We start from the raw sequence: 27,237 nt of genomic DNA on the forward strand, positions 1-27,237 counted from the left end.
TTCCGGACGTGATCGCCGGTACATTTTTAGTTAATGATATTTTTGCTAAAGTATTATTCGACTCTGGTGCGAACCAAAGTTTTAATAATTCTTCATTCTGCAAACTTCTCAATCAACCATTAACTAAAATTTAACAAGAATGTCCGGTAGAAACAACAAATGGAGAATCCATTAAGATCACTGAAATCTTGCACGGAGCAAGAATAGAAATTTTAAACCATAATTTTATTGCTAACCTTTACCCAATGAATCTGGCTGGATTTGATGTCGTATTAGGACTGGATTGGTTAGTAACCAATCGAGCCAGCATTTTATGTGATCAAAAGTCAATACAAGTAAATTCACCAAAGGGTGAAAAGATCATAATTAAAGGAAACAAGCTAACTAGATCCACAAAATTCATCTCTGTGATGAAAACAACAAGTTATGCAAGGAAAGGTTCACTAGTGTATATGATTTCCTTAATCATTAACACTAAAGGAAAGGAACTGAAAGATATTCCTGTAGTATCTCAATTCTCAGATGCTTTCCTAGAAGAGCTACCTGGACTACCACCAGATAGAGAGGTTGAATTTAGAATTCACCTACTACCAGGGACAACATCAATTGCCAATGCACCTTACTGTTTAGCACCAGCAGAGATGCAAGAACTAAAGAAACAGTTAGACGAACTTCTGGAGAATGGTTTCATACAGCCTAGTTCATCACCATGGGGAGCACCAATCTTGTTTGTCAAGAAGAAGGACGGATCAATGCGTATGTGCATTGATTACAGAGAACTGAACAAAGTCACGATAAAAAATTGGTACCCACTACCGAGAATCGATGATCTGTTCAATCAACTGCAAGGAGCTCGATTCTTTTCTAAGATCGATTTACGTTCAGGATACCATCAACTGAAAGTACAGGAAGATGACATTCCTAAAACTGCTTTTAGGACAAGGTATGGTCATTATGAATTTACAGTCATGCCATTTGGTTTAACCAATGCCCCAGCCGCATTTATGGACATGATGAACAAAATATGTAAACCATATCTGGATAAATTCATAATTGTCTTTATAGATGATATTCTAATTTACTCTAAGAGTAAAGAGGAAAATGCAGTGCATCTGCATGCACTACTTACATTGCTGAGAAAAGAAAAGCTTTATGTTAAATTCTCAAAATGTGAATTTTGGTTAGAAGAAGTGCAATTTCTTGGACATTTAGTTAATCATGAAGGAATTCATGTGGATCTCACAAAGATCGAGGCAATTACTAAATGGAAAGTCCCTGAGTCACCAACAGAAGTGCGAAGTTTTCTTGGATTAGCAGGGTATTATAGACTGTTTATCCGAGATTTTTCTAGAATAGTTATTCCTTTAACAAAACTAACTTGTAAATCAGTTAAGTTTGAAGGGGGACCAAAACAAGAAGAAGCTTTTAGAATCCTTAAGCAAAGATTAACCAGCGCACCCATACTCGCGTTACCAGAAGGAATTTCTAGTCTATTGTGACGCTTCTAAGTTAGGTTACGGATGTGTGTTAATGCAACGTCAAAAGGTTATAGTCTATGCCTCTAGACAACTTAAGAATGATGAAGAGAATTATACAACCCATGATCTAGAATTTGGAGCCATAATTTTTGCCCTTAAAATTTGGAGACACTACCTGTATGGTAGCAAGTTTACTATTTTCACCAATCATAAGAGTCTAAGGTATGTTTTCGGGCAAAAAGAGTTAAATATGAGACAGAGACGTTGGATGGAAACTCTTAGTGATTATGATTGTAGTATCATGTATCATGCAGGAAAGGCTAATGTAGTAGCTGATGCCTTAAGTCGAAAGTATAATGAAAAGCTAAGACGAGTATGTTCTCTTAAGTGAAATCTGCAGATAGATTTAAACAAACAAATTAGAGAAATACAGGAATCAGTAATCAAGGATGATACTGAAAAATTAAAAGAAATGATTAAGGAATTAGAACAAGGGACATATGGAATTTGGAGATTCCATAAGAAAAGGATCTGGATACCCAAACAAGGAAACCTACGCCACCGAATTTTAGAAGAAGCCCATAAGTCGAAATATACAATACATCTTGGTAGTGTTAAAATGTATCAAGACTTAAGAAAGAATTTTTGGTGGATAGGAATGAAAAAGGATATAGCCACCTACGTTGCCAAGTGTCAAACGTGTTCACAGGTTAAAGCTGAACATCAGAAACCCTCAGGTTTATTGCAGCAACTAGAAATGCCGATATGGAAGTGGGAATTGATAACAATGGACTTTGTTACCAAACTACCCAAGACGCGAAAAGGTAATGATACAATCTGGGTGATTGTAGACAGATTAACCAAGTCTGCTCATTTCCTACCAATGAAGGAAACTTTCAGTATGGAACAATTAGCCAAGTTATATGTAGATGAAATAGGTTCATTACATGAATTCCTTAATCTATTGTTTCTGATAGAGATAGCCATTTTACTTCTCGTTTTTGGACTAGTTTCCAAAAAGCAATGGGAACCAAGTTAAATATAAGCAATGCTTATCATCCTCAAACGGATGGACAAAGTGAAAGGACAATTCAGACCATGGAAGATATGCTTAGAGCTTGTGTAATTGATTTCGAAGGAAACTGGGACTATCATTTACCATTAATAGAGTTTTCCTACAATAACAGCTATGATACCAGTATCAATGCTGCACCATTTGAAGCACTTTATGGCAAAAGTGCCGAACTCCAGTCTGTTGGGCAGAAATTGGAGAAAAGCAACTGTCTGGACCAGAAATCGTACAGGAAACAACGAACAAGATTATTCTAGTCAAGGAAAGACTAAAAGCAGCACGCGATCGCCAAAAGAGTTATGCTGACAACAGACGAAACCGTTGGAATTTCAAGTAGGAGATAAAGTATTATTAAAAGTTACTCCATGGAAAGGAGTGGTCAGAAGCATAAAAAGAGGAAAGCTAATCCCCAGGTATGTTGGACCTTCTGAGATTATTAGAAGGATAGGACTAGTAGCTTACCAACTACGCCAGAGGAAATGGCAGGAATACACGATGTATTTCATGTATGTAATCTCAAGAAGTGCCTGTCAGATGAATCATTAGTGGTACCTCTTAAGGACATAGAGGTAAATGAGAAACTTAAGTTTGTAGAGAAACCCCTACAGATTGAAGACAGGAAGATCAAGAATCTCAAGCACAAGAGATTAGTTCTAGTCAAAGTGAAATGGGAGTCCAAGAGAGGACCAGAATACACTTGGGAGCTCGAATCAGAGATGCAGAGGAAATATCCACACCTGTTCTAGTAGACCTCGAGGACGAGTTCTAAAACAAGGTGGGGAGGATATAACAACTCTCCCAAAATCCTTAAAACACTCCTATATGTCCTAAAATACACCCCGTATACGAGAAACAAACCCAAAATACCTTTATTTTATCAAAAAACAAATAAAACAAATATTTCTGATCGCTCGCGAGGCGCGACACACTTATGTGTGTCTGTCGCGGGCCGCGACCCGCTAACACCAGACGTAACCCTAGGCTGCCACGTGTCCATATCGTGTCGAGCCTATACCCTTGAATCGACAAGCCTAAAGCCTACCCTACTACCGTCGCGGGCCGCGAAGGAGACAGCAAAAGCTGTCGCGGGCCGCGAGGCCCCCTGTTTCCAGCCTATAAATGGAGTAGTCGACGTTCAGTTTCAAATCGTTCAAAATAAAAATTTCTCTCTCGAATCTCTAATAGTAGAAATGATTCTCGGATATAATACCCACTAAAAAGCGAAGCCCTGCCTCGTTGTAAGTATTATAACCCCCGGTTACGTATTAGTTACCCTGCCCGATTGATCTAGAGCTCCGTAATGCATGTCAAGGCTCTGCCCGACTCACTCGTTGGAGTTCTGTCTCGTGGGGAGGGTATAGCTAATGTAAATTGGGTTATTATACTAACGCGTGTGCATTGTTTATTTTAAATAGATTATAACCAGGAAGTCACCAGGAATTATCTAAAATAGCAATGTAAGTTATTCCCCTTTTTGCAAACTGTTTTTACAAAACCTCAATTGTTTTAAATTATAACAGTGATCGAGTATTTGTGATTCTACAATTATTGTCGGTATGTTGGGGTATTGTACACATTACTTGTTACTACACTGTCAGTAGTAACATTGCCACAAGTCAGGATTGACAGTACCGTGGGTGGTAAATTGATAGATGTAAACAAATGTAATTGCGGATGCCCTCAATACTGTAAAATGATAAAACTTGTTTTGATTAAACTGGGATTCACTCGCCAGTATTTCTTGCTGATAAAACTTTTTAAAACGCGTTTCAGGTAACAAAATGTGAAAGCCAATTAGAAGCCAGCTGGAGAGCACTGGAGGCTTGGAAAAGTGGCTATAAAAGTTACCTAAACAAGAAAGAAGTTTTATTTCAATAAATTAGGGTTTTTCCCTATAAACATGTTTGTAATAGAAACTTTAGTTTTCCCATGTATTTATTAATTATAAAAGTGTGGTGTTTTACTCTGATAAACTATTTTCTAACTACGGTCCTGATATAATTTCTGCTGCCAAATTAATAAACACCGATACCACCGATCTGAGACTCGCGGCCGCCCGCTCTCTGGGAAAAGGGATCGGGGTTGCAACAGTAAACCTACTATCTGATTAGCTTCTGTTTTTGTATAATTGGATATGTTTTTTGTGAAAATGGATTAAACTAAGTCATGTTTTTGTATCAGTGTCTGTAGTATCAAGATTGAATGATTGTGAATCTACAACTGAAATTATTTGATCCCTTTTGATGTGTTAGCATAAAAGGGTAATCGGTTAAAACGTGTTCGAGTTAAAACAAGAGATTTTATTGAGTCTAATATTTAACGGTGGTGGTTGAAGGGGGAGATAGATGGTAGTGGTGGTTGAAGGTGGATATGGTGGTGGTGGTGTGAATTGGGGAAGATGATGTGGGTAGGGTGGGTGGTGGGTCTCACATAAATTGTAAGATATTAATTATATTTCTTTTAAGATTTTAGTTATTAATTTAACAGTAAGGGTATTTTTGTCATTTCACGCGCACCTAATACCAAAAACTAACCCCCATCCACTCCAGAGACTATCCGGAACGAAATTCAAAAACTTGGAGACTATAGCTGTAATTTTAAAAAGTTAGGGACTAAAGGTAAAAAATAAACAAACCACTATACTATCCAAACATTTTTGTCACTTAAATTCTTGCATTTTAACCCTTTTTTTTATTTAACCTTTTATTTTTGTTCCACTTTCCTACCTCTTCTTTTATTTTAATTTTTTTTTTTATTTTATTTACACTTTCTTTCCTAGTATTGCACATAGGTTTAAAAGTAAATTGTGAGCATTTGTTTTTAATTTTTTTTATTCCGAATATAGCCTTGTGCCTTTTTTTACGCTTTCTTTTTTTTCTTTTTTTTTTTTGCAATTTGATCGTGCCGCAATAGTATTATCCGTTGTAAAACATGTCAATGTTTTTTAGGCATATTTCTTTTTACTGCTATACTAAGTGCCAGTACCTAACCGATACTGATCGACATCCCATTGCGTAGCACCGGTTATCTTATTAGTTGTACAACAAATGTCAAATGTCTATTAGACAGGGCCGGTCCGTTAGGCTTATCAATCTAGGCTAAGGTCTAGGGCCACTCAAAACAAGGGCCTCCAAATTTTATTTTATTTACATACATTTTAATTTATCCACACTGTCCTCGCACGCTTCATTCCAGAATCCAAAAACAGCGCCACAACACACCAAACCTCTTACTTGTGACGCCTTTTAAATAATCAATGTGAAACTGATTGCGGATTGCGTGAAATTAGGCCGAAATTAGGAAAAATCATCGCTATGGTTATTCAGTGTCTCAAATCTCAATCTGAGTTGGTGATTTTCTTTATACCAATTCAATAGGGCCTCGACTTTGTAGTTCGCTTAGGGCCTCCAAAAACGTTGGAACGGCTCTGCTATTAGAAATTTCTTAAGATAAGAAATTTAAGAGTTTTATGATACTCACCACTTTCCTAGGGCGTTAAAGATAGAAAAAATACATATAGTATGAAACAAACTTACAAATATATCTTAGTAAAAATACCAATCGTTGGGGTAATTCATCACTGGAGACTGTCAATAAATTTTTTTCTGTTTTTTTCTTTTCCTTTATGTTTACTTAAATTTTTTTCTACGCCCTTGATCTTTCCGTAATCCCTTGCAAATCACCGACACGATCTTGAGAAATTATTTAGTAATTAATCACCTACTTAAAAATCCATTTGTATTACTCAATTGATAGAACTTTGTTTTCTAGACGCAGGGGCGGATCTACGTTGAGAACTACAGGTTCACATGAGCCCATTCAATTTTAAATTTTTAGTAGAAATGTTAATACAAAATTTTGTATGAACCCATAAAAGTATTTGGGATGAACACATTAATAAAATTGATAGGTGGCAGATTTGTTAAGTCATATACTTCCATGCATGAGTTCATGAGTTCAACTCCTCCTTGTGGTTAAGTTATTTTGATTTTTTTTTTTTTAACTTCAAAATTTAAAATAGAACTTAGGCTCTTAACATTAAACCCCATGACCCCATTTCTGAAACTAGCATCCCCAAATGTCTAACTAGATCCCCAAATGTCTAACTAGGAACCCCACCACTTAAGTTGTTATCTTGGCAACATTCATGTGGATGCATGCTATTAATGAATATGTTTTTTTTTTTTTAAATCAGAAACCAAGTAAATCATATTGTAATCTCATAGGTTTTTAGGGGAAGATCAGCAAGGACATCAATGGTTCCTATAAATTGGTTTTTTGCAAATAGATGCATATATCGAAAGCTAAACATGAATGATTTTTATTACTAGAGCTGAGTTTATTTTACTATTAGTGGGTTGCATATAGATGGGCCTTTCGGTTTCTATGTACTTGATCAACGTAATAGAATACATAAAATATCAATCTTTAGTTTTAACTTAGTTGTGGGTCGAAGATGTAATGCAATGTTTTCATCTTAAAAACTTGTAGCGAAAAACTATAAGTACCTTTATTTTAATTCGTAAAGACTATCGTGTTTAAATTATTGTGTTTCTAATTTCTAATGACTTTTTTTTTTATTATTGTATCGTATTTTTATTATGTGATGAACCTTACCCGATCCAAACCATTGAGTCGACCCGGAAACTTTTATGTCCGGTTCTATGAGCATTTATATATAGTGAACTCACTGAAAAAAATTCCTGGATCTGCCACTGTCTAGACGTGTGAGGTTAGTAGGGAGATTATTAAATGAATTAAATTTCTTCATGACCCTATAGGCTATAATAATGTTGCCAATATTTAGCTTGTGGATATAAATATCATGTCTAACTGGAAGTTAGCTAAGATGCTAGTCAGATTTAGCTTGTGGATATAACTATCATGTCTAACTGGAAGTTAGCTAAAATGCTAGTCAGATTAATGATTCTTGTCCCATCCATTAATCATGATAACGAAACACCCCACTCTTTAATAGGTTATAACTTATATATAGGCATGGCAAACAGTAACGAATTTAGGATTTTTACTCATAGTTAAAAAAAAATCACTGATTTTGTATATTTACAATTGTCCTATGTGATTTCATCTTTTTGATATATATATATTTTTTTTTTTGAAATGGTGAATTGCAGGTTTATTTATAACACTTTCTATGTGTTTTTTCTACGACACATATTACAAAAGTATTCGGAAAATCTTCATCTTCACCAATATGATTGCGCAAATTTGCCTTTACGGCTTCACTACTAAAAACGTCTCCCAACCGTTGCATTTGTAACATGAAAAAACTAGTGTTAGCTTTGATTTTTTTTTTTTTTTTGAAAAGAAAATATTTCTTTGTTTAATATGAAATATGAAAAATGTTCCTAAATTTTTCTTTTTGATGCATCAAACTTGAAAAATGAGTCACCTAGGTTGAGAGCTGTCATATTTTGAAGTAGTTATGTGTTAATCTCCGATAAACCGATCACATATTGGACATAAACTTTTAATGGGCATGTATATTGTTTTTTTTTTTTTTTAATACGTGGAGGGCCAATTATTTTTTTAACCCAATTAAAGTTAAAAAAAAGGTCAGCGGGTGCCTGAATACTCCTAACTAGGGCCGTTCAAATCGTTCGCCGCTTGTCAGTCGCTCGACGCTCGTTCGGAAATTGCTCGGAAAATGCTCGTTTGATTTGACGCTCGATTTTAAACGAGTCGCTTTGTTCGGTTCGGTTTGTAAACAAGCCAAGCATGAGCAAAGGTCCGCTCAGCTCTGTTCAGCTCGAATTATTATTTTTAATTAGTAGATATATACATATATATATATATATATATACACATACTAATTTATTTTTCTTCTCAAATGAACATCCCCTACACATATAAACATGTATATACACATGTATACACACCTATATATATACACACATCACACATACATATGTACTTAAATATAAATTAAATTTATAGTTTTATATATACCACTCTATTAGATTTTGGTCCACTATATACAAATTTATAACTATATCTATATGTACTAGCCCAAACACGTCAAAAAAAATAGTATTAAATCTAAAAGTTAAACCCTAAACTGACCTAATTACTTTTACACTTGACTGTAAAAAAGTAACCAAGTTAGTGTCAGGGGCCAAAACCGTTATAAAATGCAAAATCAGGGTCTGATATGTTAAAAGATTCCTTTTTGTACTAAACTGGTTAACCCATAGAGGCCAAAACAGTAATTTACTCTTGTTTATATTTAACCAACATTCATGAAAAACAAACTGTTTATTATTTTTATTCTAGAATGTTGTAAGCTGATTTGAGATTGTTTATATTTGATGCGAAAACATTTAAACGTTTAGTTTACAGGTAAAATTAAAGTTCATTTGGTCATATTTATTTTATAGTAAGTGTGGACATGCTAACACAGTAACACCTTATCTCTTAAAATTATTGAGAGGTGACCGGTAGTTGCATTGAAGCATGCCATAAATTTTGTTGGACGAGCGAATGGCCGTCATGAACCCACTTGTCTGCAAGAACATTTTTTTTGTTTTTTTTCTTTTTAAACGGCTAATTTCTTTAATCCACTGTCGTCTGTGTGAATTGAACCCAAGACCTTCCCCTTCCTAATTTAGGTGTTTTAAAGACATTTGCCTTTGCTAATGAACCACCACCCCATTAGTTGTCTGCGAGAACATCTAACTTCATTTTTCGTTGTTTACAATATATTTTGAAAGTTGAAACACATATATTAATGAAATATATGTATACTGCATTCAATATATAACTTATTATATATGTGTCTCTGTGCATAAATTTATTTTTTTTTATTTTTTGTCCATTGCGTTTTAGAAATAAAATCATTTTTTTCTGTTTTTTGTCTATTGCGTTTTATACGTCTAGGTTATTGAAAACTTTTTTTCAAAAATATAACAATAGTGTGCTTGTTTTAAACATAAAAAACGCTCGTTTTATTGTTCAACTTTTATAAAAAAAATAATATCGTATGAAAAAGTTATTAACGTTTTAAAAACCGAGGGGATTCAAGGGAGAGAAACTATTGACTTGGAAGTAAAAGATCAAATAGAAAGTTTAGTTTAGATATGAAGTGTATGAAGCAATAATAGGAGGACATGTGGCAAATAAGAAAAAACATATAGAGGGACATTTTCGTCAAACATAAATTACTCTTATGAAATCCTAGATCTAAAAAAAACCCAACGTATTTCTCTTTTATAGTTCATCTCACACCCCACCACCACCACCAATACCAATACCACCACCACTTCATCGCCCACCACATCATCCACAACCGTCCCCATCGTTCTGTTGTATGTTGTATACATGTGCAGCGGAATTAGTTTGAATGTGAGGGTTCATCGTATTTGTGATATGTGTGTTTGCAGTGAACAATGATTTGCAGGCAAGAAGGGAGAGGACAATTTCGGTTATGAAATGTCTTGGTGCCGGACAAAACTGCCGGCAAACTATATATATAATGGTGGTTGGTGACGGTTGGTTTTGGAGGGAATGATAACCGTTTGAAACGGTGCCAACCGGAAAAACCAACACAACCGTTTACATAATACATCGTCACAAATACATAAGATTATATCATCCGAATATTAATTGCATACATCACATAATTAAGTTTATATTTACTAATACACTCCCCATAAACTTAATGTTTCTTCCGAGAATGCATTATCACGCTGTTATTGGCTTTGTTAACAGCTTTCTCCGCCCTTTTGAAGTCGAACCTCTTCCTTCGTTGCAGCCTTTTAAGTCCGTACCAGTCATTTCCGGCAAAGAAGGCATAATGCTCTTCGGCTGCTCCTTCTTGATCTGCACCTGGCCGCCTGCTTGATCCTTCATCCTCGTCCAAGCTTTTGCTCTGTCTTGCTTCAGCAACATGAATCCCCTGGTCTACCTTAATCTCCTTTTCAGCTGCTCCTTCTTGAGTGGTTTTGAACTTATAATAGTAAACCAGTACATCTAAGTACATGGCATACATAAGTCTCATGAATTCTCCTTCTTTGTAATCAAAGCCCGTGTCTTTAGAGATTACAGCCCACATATTATTATCAGTCACTCTCCAGTGACCACCTTCCCTCTTAACAGCCATGTATAGATCCAGTAGACACACTTTCCTATTGTTTTCAGCATACGCAGGAAGTGGCCTTGTATTGATCTCCAATTTGTCCTTTAGAAACCAATCAACCATTTCCTCAAACTTCCTTTCTATATAGAACTTGTATTTTCTGACATAACTTTCATCATCTAACATATCTAGAAGGGCCTTGCAGTCTTGGAAGTCTTTAAATGACATTGCTTGCATTATCAAGACATTCCAATCAGGCTCGTTCGAAGATATATTTAGGCCTTCGAAATATTGGTTTAAGTATTCAGTTTTGAAATTTTCATACTCCGGATCGGACTTTAACACCATTTCCTTCTCTCTATTACTGATCTCATCTTCCTTAGTAAAACCCGATATATCATTCTTTTTATTTATGACAGGAATATTAAACGTAGGGAAAATTTTGCATGTATCACCCGTAAACATAACCGTATACCCTTGAGTGATTAGTTGATCTAAACTTAGTATGTTCTTATCAATATCAGGAGTAAAGAAGACGCTTTGAATTCTAATTCTTTCGGATCATGTCATTAATTCAACAATCCCTATTCCTTTGATGAAATAGAAATTGTTCTCACCGGTTTGTGTTTCCACATCAATATACTCTTAATTCTTTTGAACATATCTATGTTTCCTGAATAGTGCCTCTTAAAAGATTTACTGACGTACCATATTTCGGACCAGAATCCGCTATCAGTTCCGGTCACCATGTACTCCATTTTCTGATCATTCCGTTCACCATCATTTGGTTCTTTCTGTTGTTGCGTCCCTGTGTTAATCGCTAGATGGATGAGTTGTGCAGCCTCATCGTTTTCTTTCTCCTTGCATGATGCAATCTGATGCCCCGGCTTGTTGCAATAATAACATTTCCTCTGCAACCATCTTCTTTCCTTCTTCTCGTCGGAGCAATGTTTACACGGCAGGGTCGTTAACGTCGTCACAGGATTCTCCTCACTTTCGATAGTGGCTCTGATACCACTTTGTTGTATGTTGAATACATGTGTAGCGGAATTAGTTTGAATGTGAGGGTTCATCGTATTTGTGATATGTGTGTGTGCAGTGAACAATGATTTGCAGGCAAGAAGGGAGAGGACAATTTCGATTATGAAATGTCTTGGTGCCGGACAAAACTGCCGGCAAACTATATATATAATAGTGGTTGGTGACGGTCGGTTTTGGAGGGAATGATAACCGTTTGAAACGGTGCCAACCGGAAAAACCAACACAACCGTTTACATAATACATCGTCACATATACATAAGATTATATCATCTGAATATTAATTGCATACATCACATAATTAAGTTTATATTTACTAATACGTTCTCTCCACTGTATACGTCGTCGCTAATGGCATCATCATCACCATCGTTGCTTCTTCACACTTCCAGCACCGTCATGAAGATCTCATTGAAACGACAGAAGATCTGTCAACGTTGCTGTTGATTCAACTAGTAACGTATGAGATTGAAACTCCGGAGGTGATTTACGAGACTGAAGATCGGGAAACTGAGTGGAATTTGATGGTGTATTATGAGGTTGAACCAACGGTTGTTGATATTGGTGAATGATGTTGTTGTTACAGATGAAGCTGAAAATAAGTTTGTAATATCGAAGCGGTTTGATAAACTCTATTATGGTGGAAAAGCTTGATTCAGATTACAATTTTCTGGTGAGAGAGATGCTAAAAAATATTCTTACTTTTGAATCAATATTGCGTTTTATATCTTATGTCAATAATAATCTAAAGGTATGGATAAAACAATCTGGATGTTTCCATTGGTTATTCTGATGGACTTTAACAAATAATATTCTTATTTCTTTGCCAGCATTGTTTGTTTCCATATCCATTAATAACTTAATAAAAACCGACTTATTGTTTGTTTCCATATCCATTAATAACTTAATAAACACCGACTTAACACCATATGTCCATATGGTCTCTCGCATTTTTGCATGTTATGCATAATTTTGATAAAACACTGTGCTTTATAATTTTGATAAAGAACTTTTATTTTTTATTTTTTATTTTTTTTGAATAGCAATACGGAACTTTTATTACCCAAACAAAACCAATTGGCATCATAGCAAGGTACTATGAATACCAATTGTTCTTACAGTCAAGAGTACAAACATACAGAGAAATTAAAAACTAAAGCATTAGTCCACCAACATTCACCATGTAAAATAAAGCCACTTTTCCCACGAATCTAAGCTCAGTTTCGTTCTTTGTTTCATCCATTGGTACGACTCTTCTTTGATTTCTTCGATCATCTTATATACCTCGCCGTCTCTTGCTCTAAATAATTTCCCATTCCGATTCTTCCATATTACCCAAGTAGTTAGCAGGTAAATTGCGTGTACGGCTTTTTTCTTCACCTTTGGCCAAGTACTTCCATTCAGCGAATTAAAAACCTCACCGAGTGTTTCCGGCTTTGTTGTCATTGTTGCTTTGACCCATGAGATAACCTGTTCCCACACTGATTCAGCCGTTCTGCACTTAACAAGGGCGTGATCCGGTGTTTCCTCTTCTCTATTGCAAACCTTACATATTTCGGTTGGAACTGGGACGCCTCTTTCCTTTAGTTTTGTGGCTGTCGGGATCTTGCCTTTTATAGCTCTCCAAACAAACATGCTGCACTTTTGTGCAGCCCAATTATTCCAGAAAAACTCGTCCGCAGGCTCATTCAAGTTTATGCTCCTTGACAGTGTATACCTCACCTTTTTAACTGAAAATTCCGAGTTATCCTCCCCTTTCCATATCCAGTTGTCACTGGCCTCCGATATCTGCACTTGGTTCAAAATGCCCTGCAATTCCTCCACTTGATGATTTTCGGCAACAGTGCTTGGTGTTCTCAGCCATGCCCAATCCCACAAGATTCCGCCACCCATACGTCTATAATACTCCTGTACCTTTGCTCTTTTCTCCTTAGCTAGTTGATAAATCAAAGGGAATTCTTCTCTTAATGGTTTATCCCTAACCCAAACGTCTACCCAAAATAAAGTTTTGTCTCCTGATTCCACTTTGCTTGTAAGGTTTTTTTCAATTTCTACACCTCTTTTGCATAAATCCTTCCTTGTTTCCACGATCGTTTTCCATATCCCAGTTTGCTCTTTCATTAATGGAACCGAAGAAATTCTTCTCTTATTTTTGTGGATTGCATTTAGAACCTTTACCCATAACTGTTGTGGTTCCATTTTTAGTCGCCACCACCATTTTACAAGTAAAGCTAGGTTAAGATCTCGTATGCTTCCTATACCGAGTCCACCAAACTTCTTTGCTGCTACGATTTTTTCCCACTTTATCCATCTCATCTTTTTATTCGAATTGCACCCACCCCATAAGAATTTCCTTCTAATGCCCTCTAATACTTTTATGACCGCGATCGGACACTTGTACAAAGACAAATAGTAATTCAGCAAACTTCCTAATACTGCTTTTACTAGTATTGCACGCCCGACAAAAGATAGGAGTTTTGCTTTCCAACTCGATAACCTTCGATTGAAAGTATCTATGACATCCTTCCAACAATGTATGCGGTTCATATTTACGCCGACTTTGAGTCCCAAATATGTAATGGGAACTTTCCAGGTTTGAATCCAAGTGTTTCAGCCATTAAAATAATCTCTTCCTCTTCTATCCCCACCCTAAATAATTGACTTTTAGTCGGATTTATTTTTAAGCCTGATACAAGGTTAAAGCATCTTAAAATTCTTCTCAAATTCCTTATATTACTTTCTCCCCATTCTCCGATAAATATTGAATCGTCCGCGAACAATAAATGTGTTATCCTCAAATTTTCCCCAGGTAATTTCACTCCCGAAAATATGCCCGCTTCTTCAGCATTTGACATCATTACATGTAGTGCCTCCATTGCTATTATAAAAAGAAAAGGAGATAGGGGGTCTCCTTGTCTTAACCCTCTTTTGTATTGAAATTCTCCCGTTGGTGCCCCGTTTACAAGGATAGATCCCCTCCCAGTAAACAGAATACCCATTACCCAGTTCTTCCATTTTGGTGGGAAGCCCATGTGGGTTAAAATGGAAATCAGAAATTTCCAGTTTAGCGTATCATAGGCCTTTTCAATATCCGCCTTAAAGACAAAAATCTTTTTTTTTTTAGCTTTTTCGCCCAACCCACAATCTCATTTACTATCAACGGCCCATCTATTATGTTTCTACCTGAGATAAAAGCTGACTGGGAGCTAGATACTACATTATTTAATACTTTTTTCAATCTATTTGCCAGCACTTTTGATATTATCTTATTGACAACCCCAACTAGTGAAATAGGCCGAAAGTCAGAAAACAGCATAGGATCATTTACCTTTGGGATCAACGCTATGAAGGATGAGCTGCATGTGTGATGTATGGATCCATGGATGAAAAACTGATTCATCATCTCCATGATTCCTGGTTTTAGCTCCTCCCAGTACTTCTTTATAAGCGAGAATGTAATACCATCTGGTCTTGGAGCTTTATCTCCCCCACATTCCCAGATTGCATTTCTAATTTCATCTTCTTTGAAGTTCTCAATGAGACCAGTTTTATCATTTTCTGATAACCTTTTAAACCCATTCATCCCTAGTCTCGGCCTTGAACAAATCGGTTCCTTAAATTTTTCTTTAAAAGCCAACATAAACTTTTCTTTGATTACATTTGCATCTGATATCCAACTTCCTTCGACCCATAACCTATTTACCCGGTTGCGTATTTTATGACTATTCACTACTGTATGGAAGAAGCTCGTATTCTCGTCTCCCAACGCTATCCATTTCAGTCGTGATTTTTGCATTAGGTCTTTTACTTTCGCCTTTTGCCACTCCTTTATTGTTCTTTTGTATCCTTGCCATGTCTCTATCTCTTGTATCGTAAGACTTCTAGTTTCCGCCTCTGCTTCTAATTTCTCCACATTCTTAGTGGCGATTGCCATGACTTCCTCATCTTTTTCATTGTTTCTCCACACCTTTAGTTCTTCTCTTATTGCTTTAAGTTTCACCGCCACGCATTCATCCTTAAATCTAGATTCACAACCTTTATCCAGTCCTTTTCTAACTGCTTCATGGAAACCGGGAGCATCCGACCAACTGTGAAATACTCTAAATGGGATTGGCCCGAAGTTATTTGTTGTTGTTGTTAATATAAGTGGGCTGTGATCCGACACCTCTCTATTTAAAGCAATCAGAGTAGCGTCCGACCATCTCACCATAAATTCATCACATACTAGAACTCGGTCAATTTTGCTCAGATTCTTCCCGTCACATGACATAAATGTGTATCTTTTTCCACCCATATTATATTCTTGTAAACCCGCATTCATTATAAAATTATTAAAGCACAGTGCGCCTCCAGCATCAAATTGTGAATTAAATCTTTCTTCGGGGAAACGTACCTCGTTGAAGTCGCCTAAAAGGATCTATTGCCCTTGAATCGATTGTTTCAGCGATAATAACTCATTCCATAATTGTCTCCTGCCACTCTGTATTGTTGGAGCATATACATTCATGATGATTGTATCCACTTGTTCTCCCGTTAACCGACCTTTAACTAATATGAAATTTTGATTTTTGATTTTCGTATTTTTCTTGAATACTGCAGGGCTCCATAAAGAAAGTAGACCTCCTGATCTCCCATCTGCATCCACTTTACTATACTCGAATGAAGAGTTGTCCCAAAATCTTTTAATTACCCTGTCTGGTAGATCTCTAAACTGCGTCTCTTGTATAGCTATAAAGCTTAAACCGTATCTTGATGAAAATCCTCGCACTGACTTTGCTTTACCCACCCCACCTTCACCTTTTATGTTAAAAGTCCCAAAATTCATTGATTACCTGCTTCCACCTGCTCTTCGACAATCGTTTTCTTGATCAGATCTTCGCTACCGTTCAGATCCACCCCTATAATCTTCCCAATCACTGTTGTTTCACGTATTTCATTATGGACCAGTTCCTCAGATAGCCTCTCTGATGGACGATTCCCAACCCTGGCTTGAGTATCTTCTACTAGAACCAGATTGGGATTCTTCTTCCCATTCAGAGATGAAACCATCATCTGGTATTGATCCTCCATTGTTATCATTAAAAAGATCCTCTATAATCTCCTTTATTCTGACATCCTTTTTACACTTTCTTTTGACTTTTAGAGGGATCCTATGTCGAGGTTGAAACTTATCCTTTTCTATCACCTCCAAGTTAATGTCTGGTAACTTCCCCTTGTTAATTTTTGAGTTGGGCTTCAAATTTTGGGCCCTAGCAGAAGCTAGGTTCACACGTTTACGTTTTTTCTGTTGAGTGGTGGAGAGCCCACTATTTTCCTTTAATCTTGGTCCAATTAGATCTGGCCCAATATCATGTGTCTGATTCACCTCGTATACCGATGTTTCTTTTTCCCTTTCTCTTTCCATTAACTCTTTTGAATTACCACCTATCTTCTCGGGAATACCAAACGATCCATTTAAAATCTCCTTATTTGCCAGCATGTTAATCTGGGAAATTGGACTTTCAACGGCATTCTCCCCACCTGTCGCTTGTACTTCCTTTTGACTGTTAGTCTTCCCATTTCCCGTCACCGGCAACTTTATCACTTCCACCGTTTCCCCCGCAGGAGATTTCAATTCTGAAGTATTATCGATCACCATTTTTTCCGGCGATTTTTGTGGAGTTTTGTTATTCATATTATCCGGTTGAGTACTTGTGTTTTGGTTCTCCGATTCTTCTCTTAACATTGTTCTTCTCCTAATTATATAAGCTGGTATCCATGGTTCCTCCACCTCCGTGACCCATACATTAAATACATGGTTCCTCCAATTAACTGGTATTGCTTCTTTAATGTTGAAACCGTGATCCACAACTACTCCAACTACATCAAACTGCAGGTTTAAAAATATTTGTCAGCTTCCGATGATTGTACTACCCTACCAAACTTTTCAGAAATCACGTTAAAAACCTCTCCCATCCACAATTGTATAGGAACTCCCCTTATCATTAGCCATGCAACTCGTTGATACGGTATCAACTGTCCTTCCCATATCTCCATCTTACAAAACCATTTCTCCCACAATTGTTTCTTGTCATTTACAAACGATTCCATATCTTTTGCATCTTTGAAAGTGATAAGTACACTCAAACCTCCAATGTACCTTATTATTCCTTTATCTAGTTTTAGCTCCCCGACACATTTATCAGCTTCTTTCAATTGCTTGATGTTATGATACTCGCACATCACCGTTTTCATATTCCAATCTTTAGAGGCCTCAGATTCATTTGCAAATCTCATAGTGTTGTCTTCTTCTCTTGGTATTGTCTTCCCTTTAACCATGTCTGCATATGTCACACCTTTTTTGTTTCTATATAAGTTCTTTCTCCCCGGGTCATCATGTTAACTTGTTTCGGCTCTTCCTTTCTAACCCAATTCTGCTATCTTTTATCTACTGCTTTCTTGGCAATTTTAACAAACCTTGCCACTTTCGCTTTAATCCTCCAACCATAAAAATCGATTTGGTTTAAACGTTTGCCATTTTTTCCCTATCTTTTACTTTGACAAATCTAAGGAAACCAAAACGCTTTCCCCACTTGTAAGCATCCACCAAATGTCCGAAATTTCTACATTCCAGCCATAGCTCACCATCGGATACCTGCGGATGGATATTGGAGATGTAGAAAGTCATTGCATCCTCACTTCTGTATTGAATATCATTCGTCTGATAATCATTCCTAGTTTGGTATCTGTCTCCGAAATTGAAACGGTTGTACCTCCCCACTTGAACTTTCACCTATTTCCTTACCCATCACGGACCTTTAAAAGGTTAATAGGATCCGTACCAGTCAAGCAAGCTATAACGATAACCGCGACCGATAACAGACCTACTAAGCAATCAAGGGCCGGATAAGAATCGGAAAAAACTAACTGGTCGCCGGAAAACTGAAAGAAACCCAACAGGCGAATGGATGAATCAAGAACTGATTAGAATGAAAGGTAGATTCAAGAACCACCGGCAGATGTGGATCGAATTAACCCCGCACGCTAATCTGGTTAGATCATCATCGTCGAGCTTATTGGCGTTTCATAGGAGAGAGAGAAGAACTTTTAAATGGGTTGCAACTCTATCAATTTAAAATAATGGTGTTCTCTCTCTATCATGTATGATTTGGTCAAAAGAATTTAATACCTTGACACCTCTCTTTATTAAATATATTTCTTAAAACGTATTAAATTCCTAAAATGCAATAAGTCCCCAAATAAATGATTATTTTTGTTTTTTTTAAAGGAAAACTTTATTAAAAAACACCCAAGCCCAAAGACCGAGCCGGGAAACAAAAACAACTAACTAATTACATATTTACACCAATCCGACCACGAAATAGGATTGTACCTGATTCTATGTTTAAACCACAAAAACGCCCAAGATCTAACTTCACTAAAAATCGCTTCCACATTGACCTCCTTCCCCGAAAAGATGGCATTATTACGCGCTAACCGAATACACCAACATGCCACCCGAATAATGCCTTGAATAACCAACTTTTCCTCAGCCTGGTGAGATCCGGATTTGTGGAGATCCAGCAGGTCACGGACCGAGAACGCATAGATTGGAGGGATGCGGCACCGGTTACTCACTTTTAAATGCGACCGAAGCAACCAAGCACGAACTGAACAAATGATCTGAACTCTCCTCCTCGGAACGGCAAAGGGGGCATATACCATCACCCACAACTATACCCCTCTTTCGAAGCGCATCCGCGATGGGAATTCTACCCATTTCCGCTCTCCAAACGAAGACATCGCACTTGATCGGGATCCATTTACACCATTCTAAAACGAAGTTGTTGTTGATGTCAACCCTTCTTTCCAAAAACCGCCGCACCGAGCTGACAGAAAACAAACCCGAACTATCACCAAGCCACTTCCATGAGTCCGGTTTGTTATTTAACGAAACTGAAGCAAGCTCTGAAAGTAAAGCATTCAGCTCGGCAACTTCATCCGGACAGACCGGATCGTGCTTCCACAGCCAAATACCCTGCACCCTGTCACTAACCAAACAAGTTTTCAACATTTCCAGCTCAAACAGATTGAGATACACTTCTCTAAGAGGGACGTCTCTCAGCCAAGGGTCGAGCCAAAATAACAACATCTCACCGTTACCGATCGATCCCTGAAATAAATTCCGAAGCCGAACATCACCCGTAAGCGGCTTATTAAAAACCGAAACAATGGTGTGCCAAATACCCCCATAGACTTCTTAACAGGAAGAAAGGACCATTTCGAGCCATTAGAATGAATTACATCTATAACTTTAACCCAAAGGTTTTCTTTTTCCCGCTTATATCTCCATCCCCATTTACATAATAGAGCTGTGTTGAAGTTGCTCAGTTTGCTGATGCCCAAACCACCGAGCCGCTTAGGAGACGACACCTTATCCCAAGCCACCCAATGAGGTTTTTTAACTTCAGTTGAACCACCCCATAAGATTTTTTTAATTAACCCTTCAAGGTCCTTAATCACTTTCACGGGCGCTTTGTAGAGAGAGAAGAAGTAATTGGGAAGACATTGAAGAACAGAGCGAATGAGGGTAATCGTTCCACCAATAGACAAGAGCGCCGATTTCCAAAGGGCAAGCCTAGACTCGAAGATGTCATAAACCGGCTTCCAATTGCTTAAGCGATTCATATTAGCCCCCACTTTTAAACCCAAATATTTAAACGGTAAAGAATCGGGAGAACATCCAACAATGTCCGCCAACGCCCCCACTTTGATATCGCTCAACCCTATCCCCAAAAGATTGGATTTTCCGAGATTAATACGCAACCGTGAACACGCATGGAAACATCTGAGAACTCTCACAATGTTCAGAGCATTATTCACATTCCACTCTCCCAAGATAAGGGCGTCGTCGGCGAAAAAGAGATGAGTCAGCGAAGGCCCATCATTAGGAAGACAAATTCCCGACACATGTGGTTCCCAAAAAAATCATTATTTTGTAACTGCATTTTTGAATACACATCTTCTACATTGCTTTTTTGTATTGTGTTTTATTAAACACACCAATGCATTGCGTTTAAAAAAAAACAATTTTTTTGCGTTTTTAGTCCATTGCGTTTAAAAAAAAAACACATTTTTCTTGTGTTTTTTGTCCATTGCGTTTTAGAGACAAGACATTTCTTTGTATTTTTAGTCCATTGCGTTTTAGAAACAACATATTTTTCTTTGTGTTTTTTGTCCATTGCGTTTTAGAAACAACATATTGTTGTGTTTTTAGTCCATTGTGTTTTAGAAAAAAAAAATTTCTTTGTGTTTTTAGTCCATTGCATTTTAGAAACAACATATTTTTGTGTTTTTAGTCCATTGTATTTTAGAAAAAAAAATACATTTATTTGTGTTTTTAGGTCATTGAGTATCTTATATTTTTAAATTTAAAATAATAAATTAAAAGTGAAGTAGCTATATCAGTAAATTAATTAATCATACTAAGAAGTATCTTTAACACAATAGAAGTAGCTGTAATTTTTAGAAAGCTCGAATTCAAGCTTGGCTCGATATGGATCTAACTCAAATTGGTTCGAGTTCTACGTTTGAAGTTCAGATTCGGCTTATTAGAAATTTTACAATCTTGTTTGGGCTCGGTTTTTTTTGAAGAAAACTTAAGACCTGGATCTGTAACTTGTGGGTGAGAAACTTTGGATATCTCATTAACCTGAAAATGTTTGTATTGATGGTGCGGGCACTCAATTTATTCGATAAATTGCAACAATGGGGATGAAGTTTTTGGATCACCGTAGTACTTTAGCCAGTGTGCGCAATATTACGCCTCTTTGTTTTCCAAATGAAAGGAATTGTATGCAACTTGTGTATGCGTTATTTCTAATTCTCAACAAGTGGATTTGATATTTGATTATTTTTTTAGTTTTGTTCAGAAATTACAGTTGATCATTTCTAATACCTGATATATGCATATGCAATAAGATCAATTGGGGCATCAACACACCAGTTAGATACTATCAAAACTTGTTGTAGAGGTCTCATTACTTAAGGTATGACTTTTATTTTAACCAAAAAAATTATTTAACACAAGGTCATACATAGACCCATCAAACGAAAATGTTAATAGATTGAGATTTAACATGGAAACTAATTTAATTTCATTTAGTTGAACTAAACCGATTAAGAGAATCTCTTAGCTAATAAGCAATAGAAATGGTTTAGTTTGATGTTTTGTAGTTGGAACCGGCTTAATTAGATGCTTATTTATTCATATTTTTATGCTTCCTTATTATCTATAGAAAGTTTAGAACACTATTTTGTTTTGTGACTAGTTCAAAACAATGTTTTATTTTAGATTTTGCCTAACCGAACTAAAATGATCATTTTTAGATGTACGGTTATGACACGGACTCATCTTGACTCGAATTCGTTGCGTAAAAGTTTATAATAAATCAATTTAGAGAAAAATTTAAAGAAGATGGTTTTTTAGAGACGGAGATAAATAACGGGATGGAAATGTTATGAAGCATCAATGGAAAAATTAATGACATAACTGATAAATCAAGACCCTAAAGAATGGTGTGTGCTTCTTAGTATTGTGACCAACTTAGAGTCTAGGTCTAGCTGTCTAGGAATGGCATATCCCATTTGAACTTTTTTTGAAAATATATCCCTTTTGAATTAACCTGTCAAACACAAGTTGGATATACTATATATAGTAACCTATCAAACACAAGTTGGCTTTTATAACATACAATGGAGACTCGGACAATTTGATCAATTTGGTTACTATAAAAGAATAATTTAAAATAGGTAGAAATCGGTGACTAAAGGGCGTTTGGCTTAGTGGTGTCATGTCCCTCCATCGTCATTGCCACATTCATCCGTCGCAACTAGCCACCATAAAAGTAAATATGGTCACTTGCAAATATAGCAAGTGGCCCATTATGATATTTTTCTTTTCTTTTTGAAGTTATCAATGTCAAGGCGAACCCATTTTGACCCAACTCATTTTGATCATAAACCGTTTCCTCCCGAATCCGTTTCCACTCAATAGCCGACCCACCCGTTTTACCGGGCTTAGTCTAGATAAAACAAAATCGTTTACACATCAAACTATAACATTATGAAAAAAATGACAATCAAACATTATGTTCTGCAACTTTTTACAACATAAATAGAAAATAACTTTACAAAATATACACAAGATGCAATGTATTTGTTTGCCAACACATAAACTCAAAATTAGATCATCATGCAGTTTCTGTCTTGTTGTTTGCATCTTCAACTTTTGTGGCTGACCCATAAGATAGCTTTCTGTTTCTCAAAGTTTTCTTTGGTGATTTTTTAGGGGCTTTGTTTGCAGGGCTGTTGACTTTTTTTGGAGTCAACTCACCCAGGACTCTCTTTTCCCATGGCTGAGAAACAACCCATCTATCCATCCAACTCCAGTCCCAATATGCATTGGCAAGTTTTGAATCCTTTGGGCCTAAATTCGATTTCGAATTTGGCCTCCACTGCAAATTAATGATAAAAAAAAATAAGGGTGTTTATTTCTGACATGATATGAACCTAATATAACTTTCATTAGTTTGGGTTTAGTCTAAACGGGTTCAAGTCAGTTCTGGGAAAATGTTTAGCTAAAAGGATCGTGTTTATATCAACCTGGTGGGTTCGTGACTTCATGGATTGACCCGTTTAACCCATTTGTTTATTTTTTTTATAGAATGGGTTTATGTAATAATTTAAATTATTTGGGTATTTATGTACTCCAAAATTTAAAAGTTTGAAAATAGATTGACCTTTTTAACCATAATTGCTTCAAAAAATCAAAAAATAATATGTAAACCTAGACTTTTAAAATATTGATATGGAAATACAAATGAAATAAAGTTCTTTGTTTCAAGTTAAACGAGTTGTGTTCGTCTTCATGTGTGTGACATGATTTTCAGGTACGTGTCGTTTCGGTTCGACTTGTCAATCCGTGAACACGAACCTTTTAGCATCTCTAATAAAATCACTGTGATTTGACTCATTTCCATAAATGCTTTCTTTATAAGAAAAGAAAAGGCAAATAAAGTTTATTTTTTATTTTGTAACCAATTTTATAAATTTTGTTTCGGGTTTAATATACACTAAAAATCATTGGACACCAATTGTCTTTTGAGAACCAGTCTTGATCATGTGTTTAAAGTCCTACCCAAATAAAAATGAAACTATCGGTTGTGGTTAACTTAATCAAGAATGTTTCTTGACCCAAAAATAATAGAATTGGTACATGGGTATGTGACCTGATGAGTGAAGGCATATGCCATAGCGCGCTCACGCTTTACTGCTGCTTCTTCTCTCTGTTGTATCCTTGCAAGAGCCTCATCCTTCGTATCAAAACCGCCACTCCACTCCACCTGGAATAATTACTCAAAACTCCATCATTAGCTATATGCATATTATACAAGTACAACGGGCAAATGTAGGTTAGCGAATAACGCTTAAATTCACACGTGGAAATCATGACCCATTCTTAAATATATGGGTGGATTATGAAAACTTTTGTTAGCTAAATGTGTTGATTTTGGTCACTCAAATTATACTATGGGTCAAAACGGGTCACTCCTATGAAACTAGCTAACTATGAACAGGTTCATATGGGCCATCACTACCATGAGTGCTCCGGCCCCCACTAATTTTTCGCTCGTAGTGTTAATTTTACTGAGAATTTCCGACTTTTTTTGTAGTGTGAAATATTGGATTTTTAAGAGTCCGGCCCCCACTGATCTTTTGTTCAAGCTCTGCCACTGACCACCACCTTCGCCATCACACACGCCGCCACCACCCGACCCGCCCCTTTTGCCAGGCTTACGACATCATTCAGCCGAAATTTCAACCAAACACTTTTGTCTTTTTCTTTCTAATAAAAATAAATAAGTAGTAAACTGTGATATATCATTACAAAAACTAAATTAAAACATGTAATGAATAACTAAAAAATAATGTAGTGTAAAGATATGTTTCACCTCTAGATCATGGAGCTTAGTCTCAAGCTTCAACTGACTTTCTAACTTCTTGCGCCGGATTCCTCCATTTTCAACCATGTGTTTTCTGCGCGTTCTTATCTGGGCTTGCACCTTGGTCCATGTTTGTAGATTGGTCAACGTGTTTGACGCTTGTTTTTTGCCAAAATCGCCTCGTGTAAGGGTTTGCAATCTTGATACTCCTTTCAAATGCCTTAAAACCTTTCTTGCCTTGTTATAGAAAATTGTTTTAACAGTTAGTTTCTTTTTCTTTCCAGATTAGTGAATATAAAATAGTTGAAATAACCGATCGTTGTTAGAGTTTTTACCTTAAACGCCCTGAATGCAGTCTGGATCCGAATTGCAGCCATATTCTCACGAGCAATGTCATTGACAGTAGCTTTTGATTTTTCTTGAGGCTGGGATTCCAAATTATACGATTCCGGTACAGAAAAACCCTGTCCAAATAAAATAAAATAAAATAGAAACTTGATTTATAAAGACACTACATCAACATCTTTTTCATTTGCAAAAGGTGAAAGCTTTAAAGTTGAAACCGCGATCACAAGATTATGAATACGGCATACCTTCGTTTTGTTTGATTTTGATTTCCTTGCTTTACTACAGGTGATTATAATTTTCAACCAATGCCCAGATCCCATTGTTGATGCTGCACTTGCTTTATGCTCCTAGATAACAAATAGCATATGCACAAAAAAAGATTCAATACATTTGGAGCAAGAAAATAAAAACAACATTAATGAATATAGTTGAACCATCTTCATCAAACAACTTTTTTTAATTAATATCTTTTTAAATCCTCATTAATTTAGGAGTTGGATAGCTACCCCCAATGACTTTCAAAAGTCAATATGCATATATTTTTTGGAGCATTACTAACTGTAGGTTACACTAGTGCATTCAACTTAAAAAGATACATATGATCATCTAATATGCAAGCAATCGATCATTGCGATAATATGATAAATTTCGCGCGTAGGTTTAGTTGACGCATCTTAGAACTTTTTTTTTCAGTTTGGGTAGTTGACTATTTTGTAAGCAAGTGGGTCACTAAACCTCGTGTGACGAGTTAAACAAACCACTTTAACGACCAATAGCAATAGATTCGTCAAGGACCAAGTATCAAGTGACCTATTTAACCGGTCACATTAAGTATTGTGACCAATATTGAAATAAAAATAAAGTAGGAAAGTACCCAAATCAAAGTGTTATCTTATTATAATTTGTTTTAGGTTATGGGGTTAACTAACACTTCTCAGAACTTTTCTTTTCTTGTTTAGGTACTCTACTTTATTGTATAAAAGTGGGTCACTAAACTTTGTGTGGCGAGTTAAGTGGTCACTTTACTGACCAATAGCAATAAATCCCTCACGGACCAAGTATTAAGTGACCTGTTTAACTAGTCACTGTAAAGTTTAGTGACCCATATTAAATATAAGTAAATTAGTATATACCCAAATTGAAAATGGGTCACTAAACCTCGGGTGACGAGTTTACCATGCCACTTTAGTGACCAATAGCAATAGATCCGTCACAGACCAAGTACAAAGTGGCCTGTTTAGCCCGTCAAGTTAAGTTTAGCGAGACACGAAACTCCGGAAGTAGTAGAGTACCCAAACCAAAGAAAAGTGTGAGTAAAGAACCATACTAGTCAAGTAATCCTTTAATTATCAAGAGTCAACTACTTCATACTAGTAGCAACAAACATAACTATATTTGAATTTTACTTCTTAACTAGATAAACCTAGTCCAAATAAATGGGAAATATAGCAGAAACCCAGAATTATATCCAATTCAATCATGTCACTAATGAAAACCAAAAATAAAAAAAATTGAAAAAAAAATTGAAACTGACATACCAGGAACTCAAGATTTTTTCCAAATTTAGTTTCTTGGATGCCCACAAAATATGAAGAACCTAAAACAAGAGCAAAAATGAAATAATAACATTTGGAGAAAGGGGTAGACAAGAAGAAGAAATAGGTGGTGGGGATGGGGGGTATTTTTGGCAATTGCTATGGCCCATTACTGCAGCTCACTTATTACATCAAACATTGATACTCTTACCATCTCATTAGTTTGAAGGTACAACACACAACAGGATGCCAAATCATTGAGATGTAGTTTAATGTATGATGTATCTTGTTAAGAATCTTTATTATGATTGTATTTGGTTAACAATAATTAATTAACCAAATTGGTATGATTTTTATGATTGTGGTTGGTGGGTTAGGAGAGAAACATTATAATTTGACAATATTGTTTGTCACATCATTGATGTCGTGCTCCAAATTACATTATTTATTGGAAAGTTCGTTGTTGTTATGAAAATAATAATTATTATTATTATTATATTAAGGGGCAAGTTATACTCAGAAAGTGTACACACATCATTAAAAGGTTAGATGCATCTCGTATAATAATAAAATAACATTTTATACGAGTTGTTTTATGCACGGGTGTCTTTAAGGGTGTCTATAGTGTGTAACGGCTTATGTTTTAAATAAGTCCTAATTTTTTTCTTGTGTTAGACAATGTAGGTCT

At 36.2% G+C, this 27,237-nt stretch overlaps 1 protein-coding gene across 1 annotated transcript; it reads right to left on the reverse strand.

Annotated features, from left to right (window-relative positions):
• Nucleotides 1-22,764: 22,764 nt before the first annotated feature.
• On the reverse strand, nucleotides 22,765-26,751 carry LOC110890812 (protein IQ-DOMAIN 1). The gene is made up of 6 exons (XM_022138463.2): nucleotides 26,553-26,751; nucleotides 25,260-25,361; nucleotides 25,002-25,130; nucleotides 24,676-24,903; nucleotides 23,953-24,066; nucleotides 22,765-23,178 (listed from the first exon to the last, which is right to left on the reverse strand). The coding sequence occupies exons 2-6, from the start codon at nucleotides 25,332-25,334 to the stop codon at nucleotides 22,915-22,917; spliced, it is 810 nt and encodes a 269-aa protein (XP_021994155.1). The 5' UTR covers nucleotides 25,335-25,361; nucleotides 26,553-26,751; the 3' UTR covers nucleotides 22,765-22,914.
• Nucleotides 26,752-27,237: the final 486 nt, after the last annotated feature.

The sequence above is a fragment of the Helianthus annuus genome, chromosome 11 (assembly GCF_002127325.2).
Source record: "Helianthus annuus cultivar XRQ/B chromosome 11, HanXRQr2.0-SUNRISE, whole genome shotgun sequence".
Taxonomy (NCBI): Eukaryota; Viridiplantae; Streptophyta; class Magnoliopsida; order Asterales; family Asteraceae; genus Helianthus; species Helianthus annuus.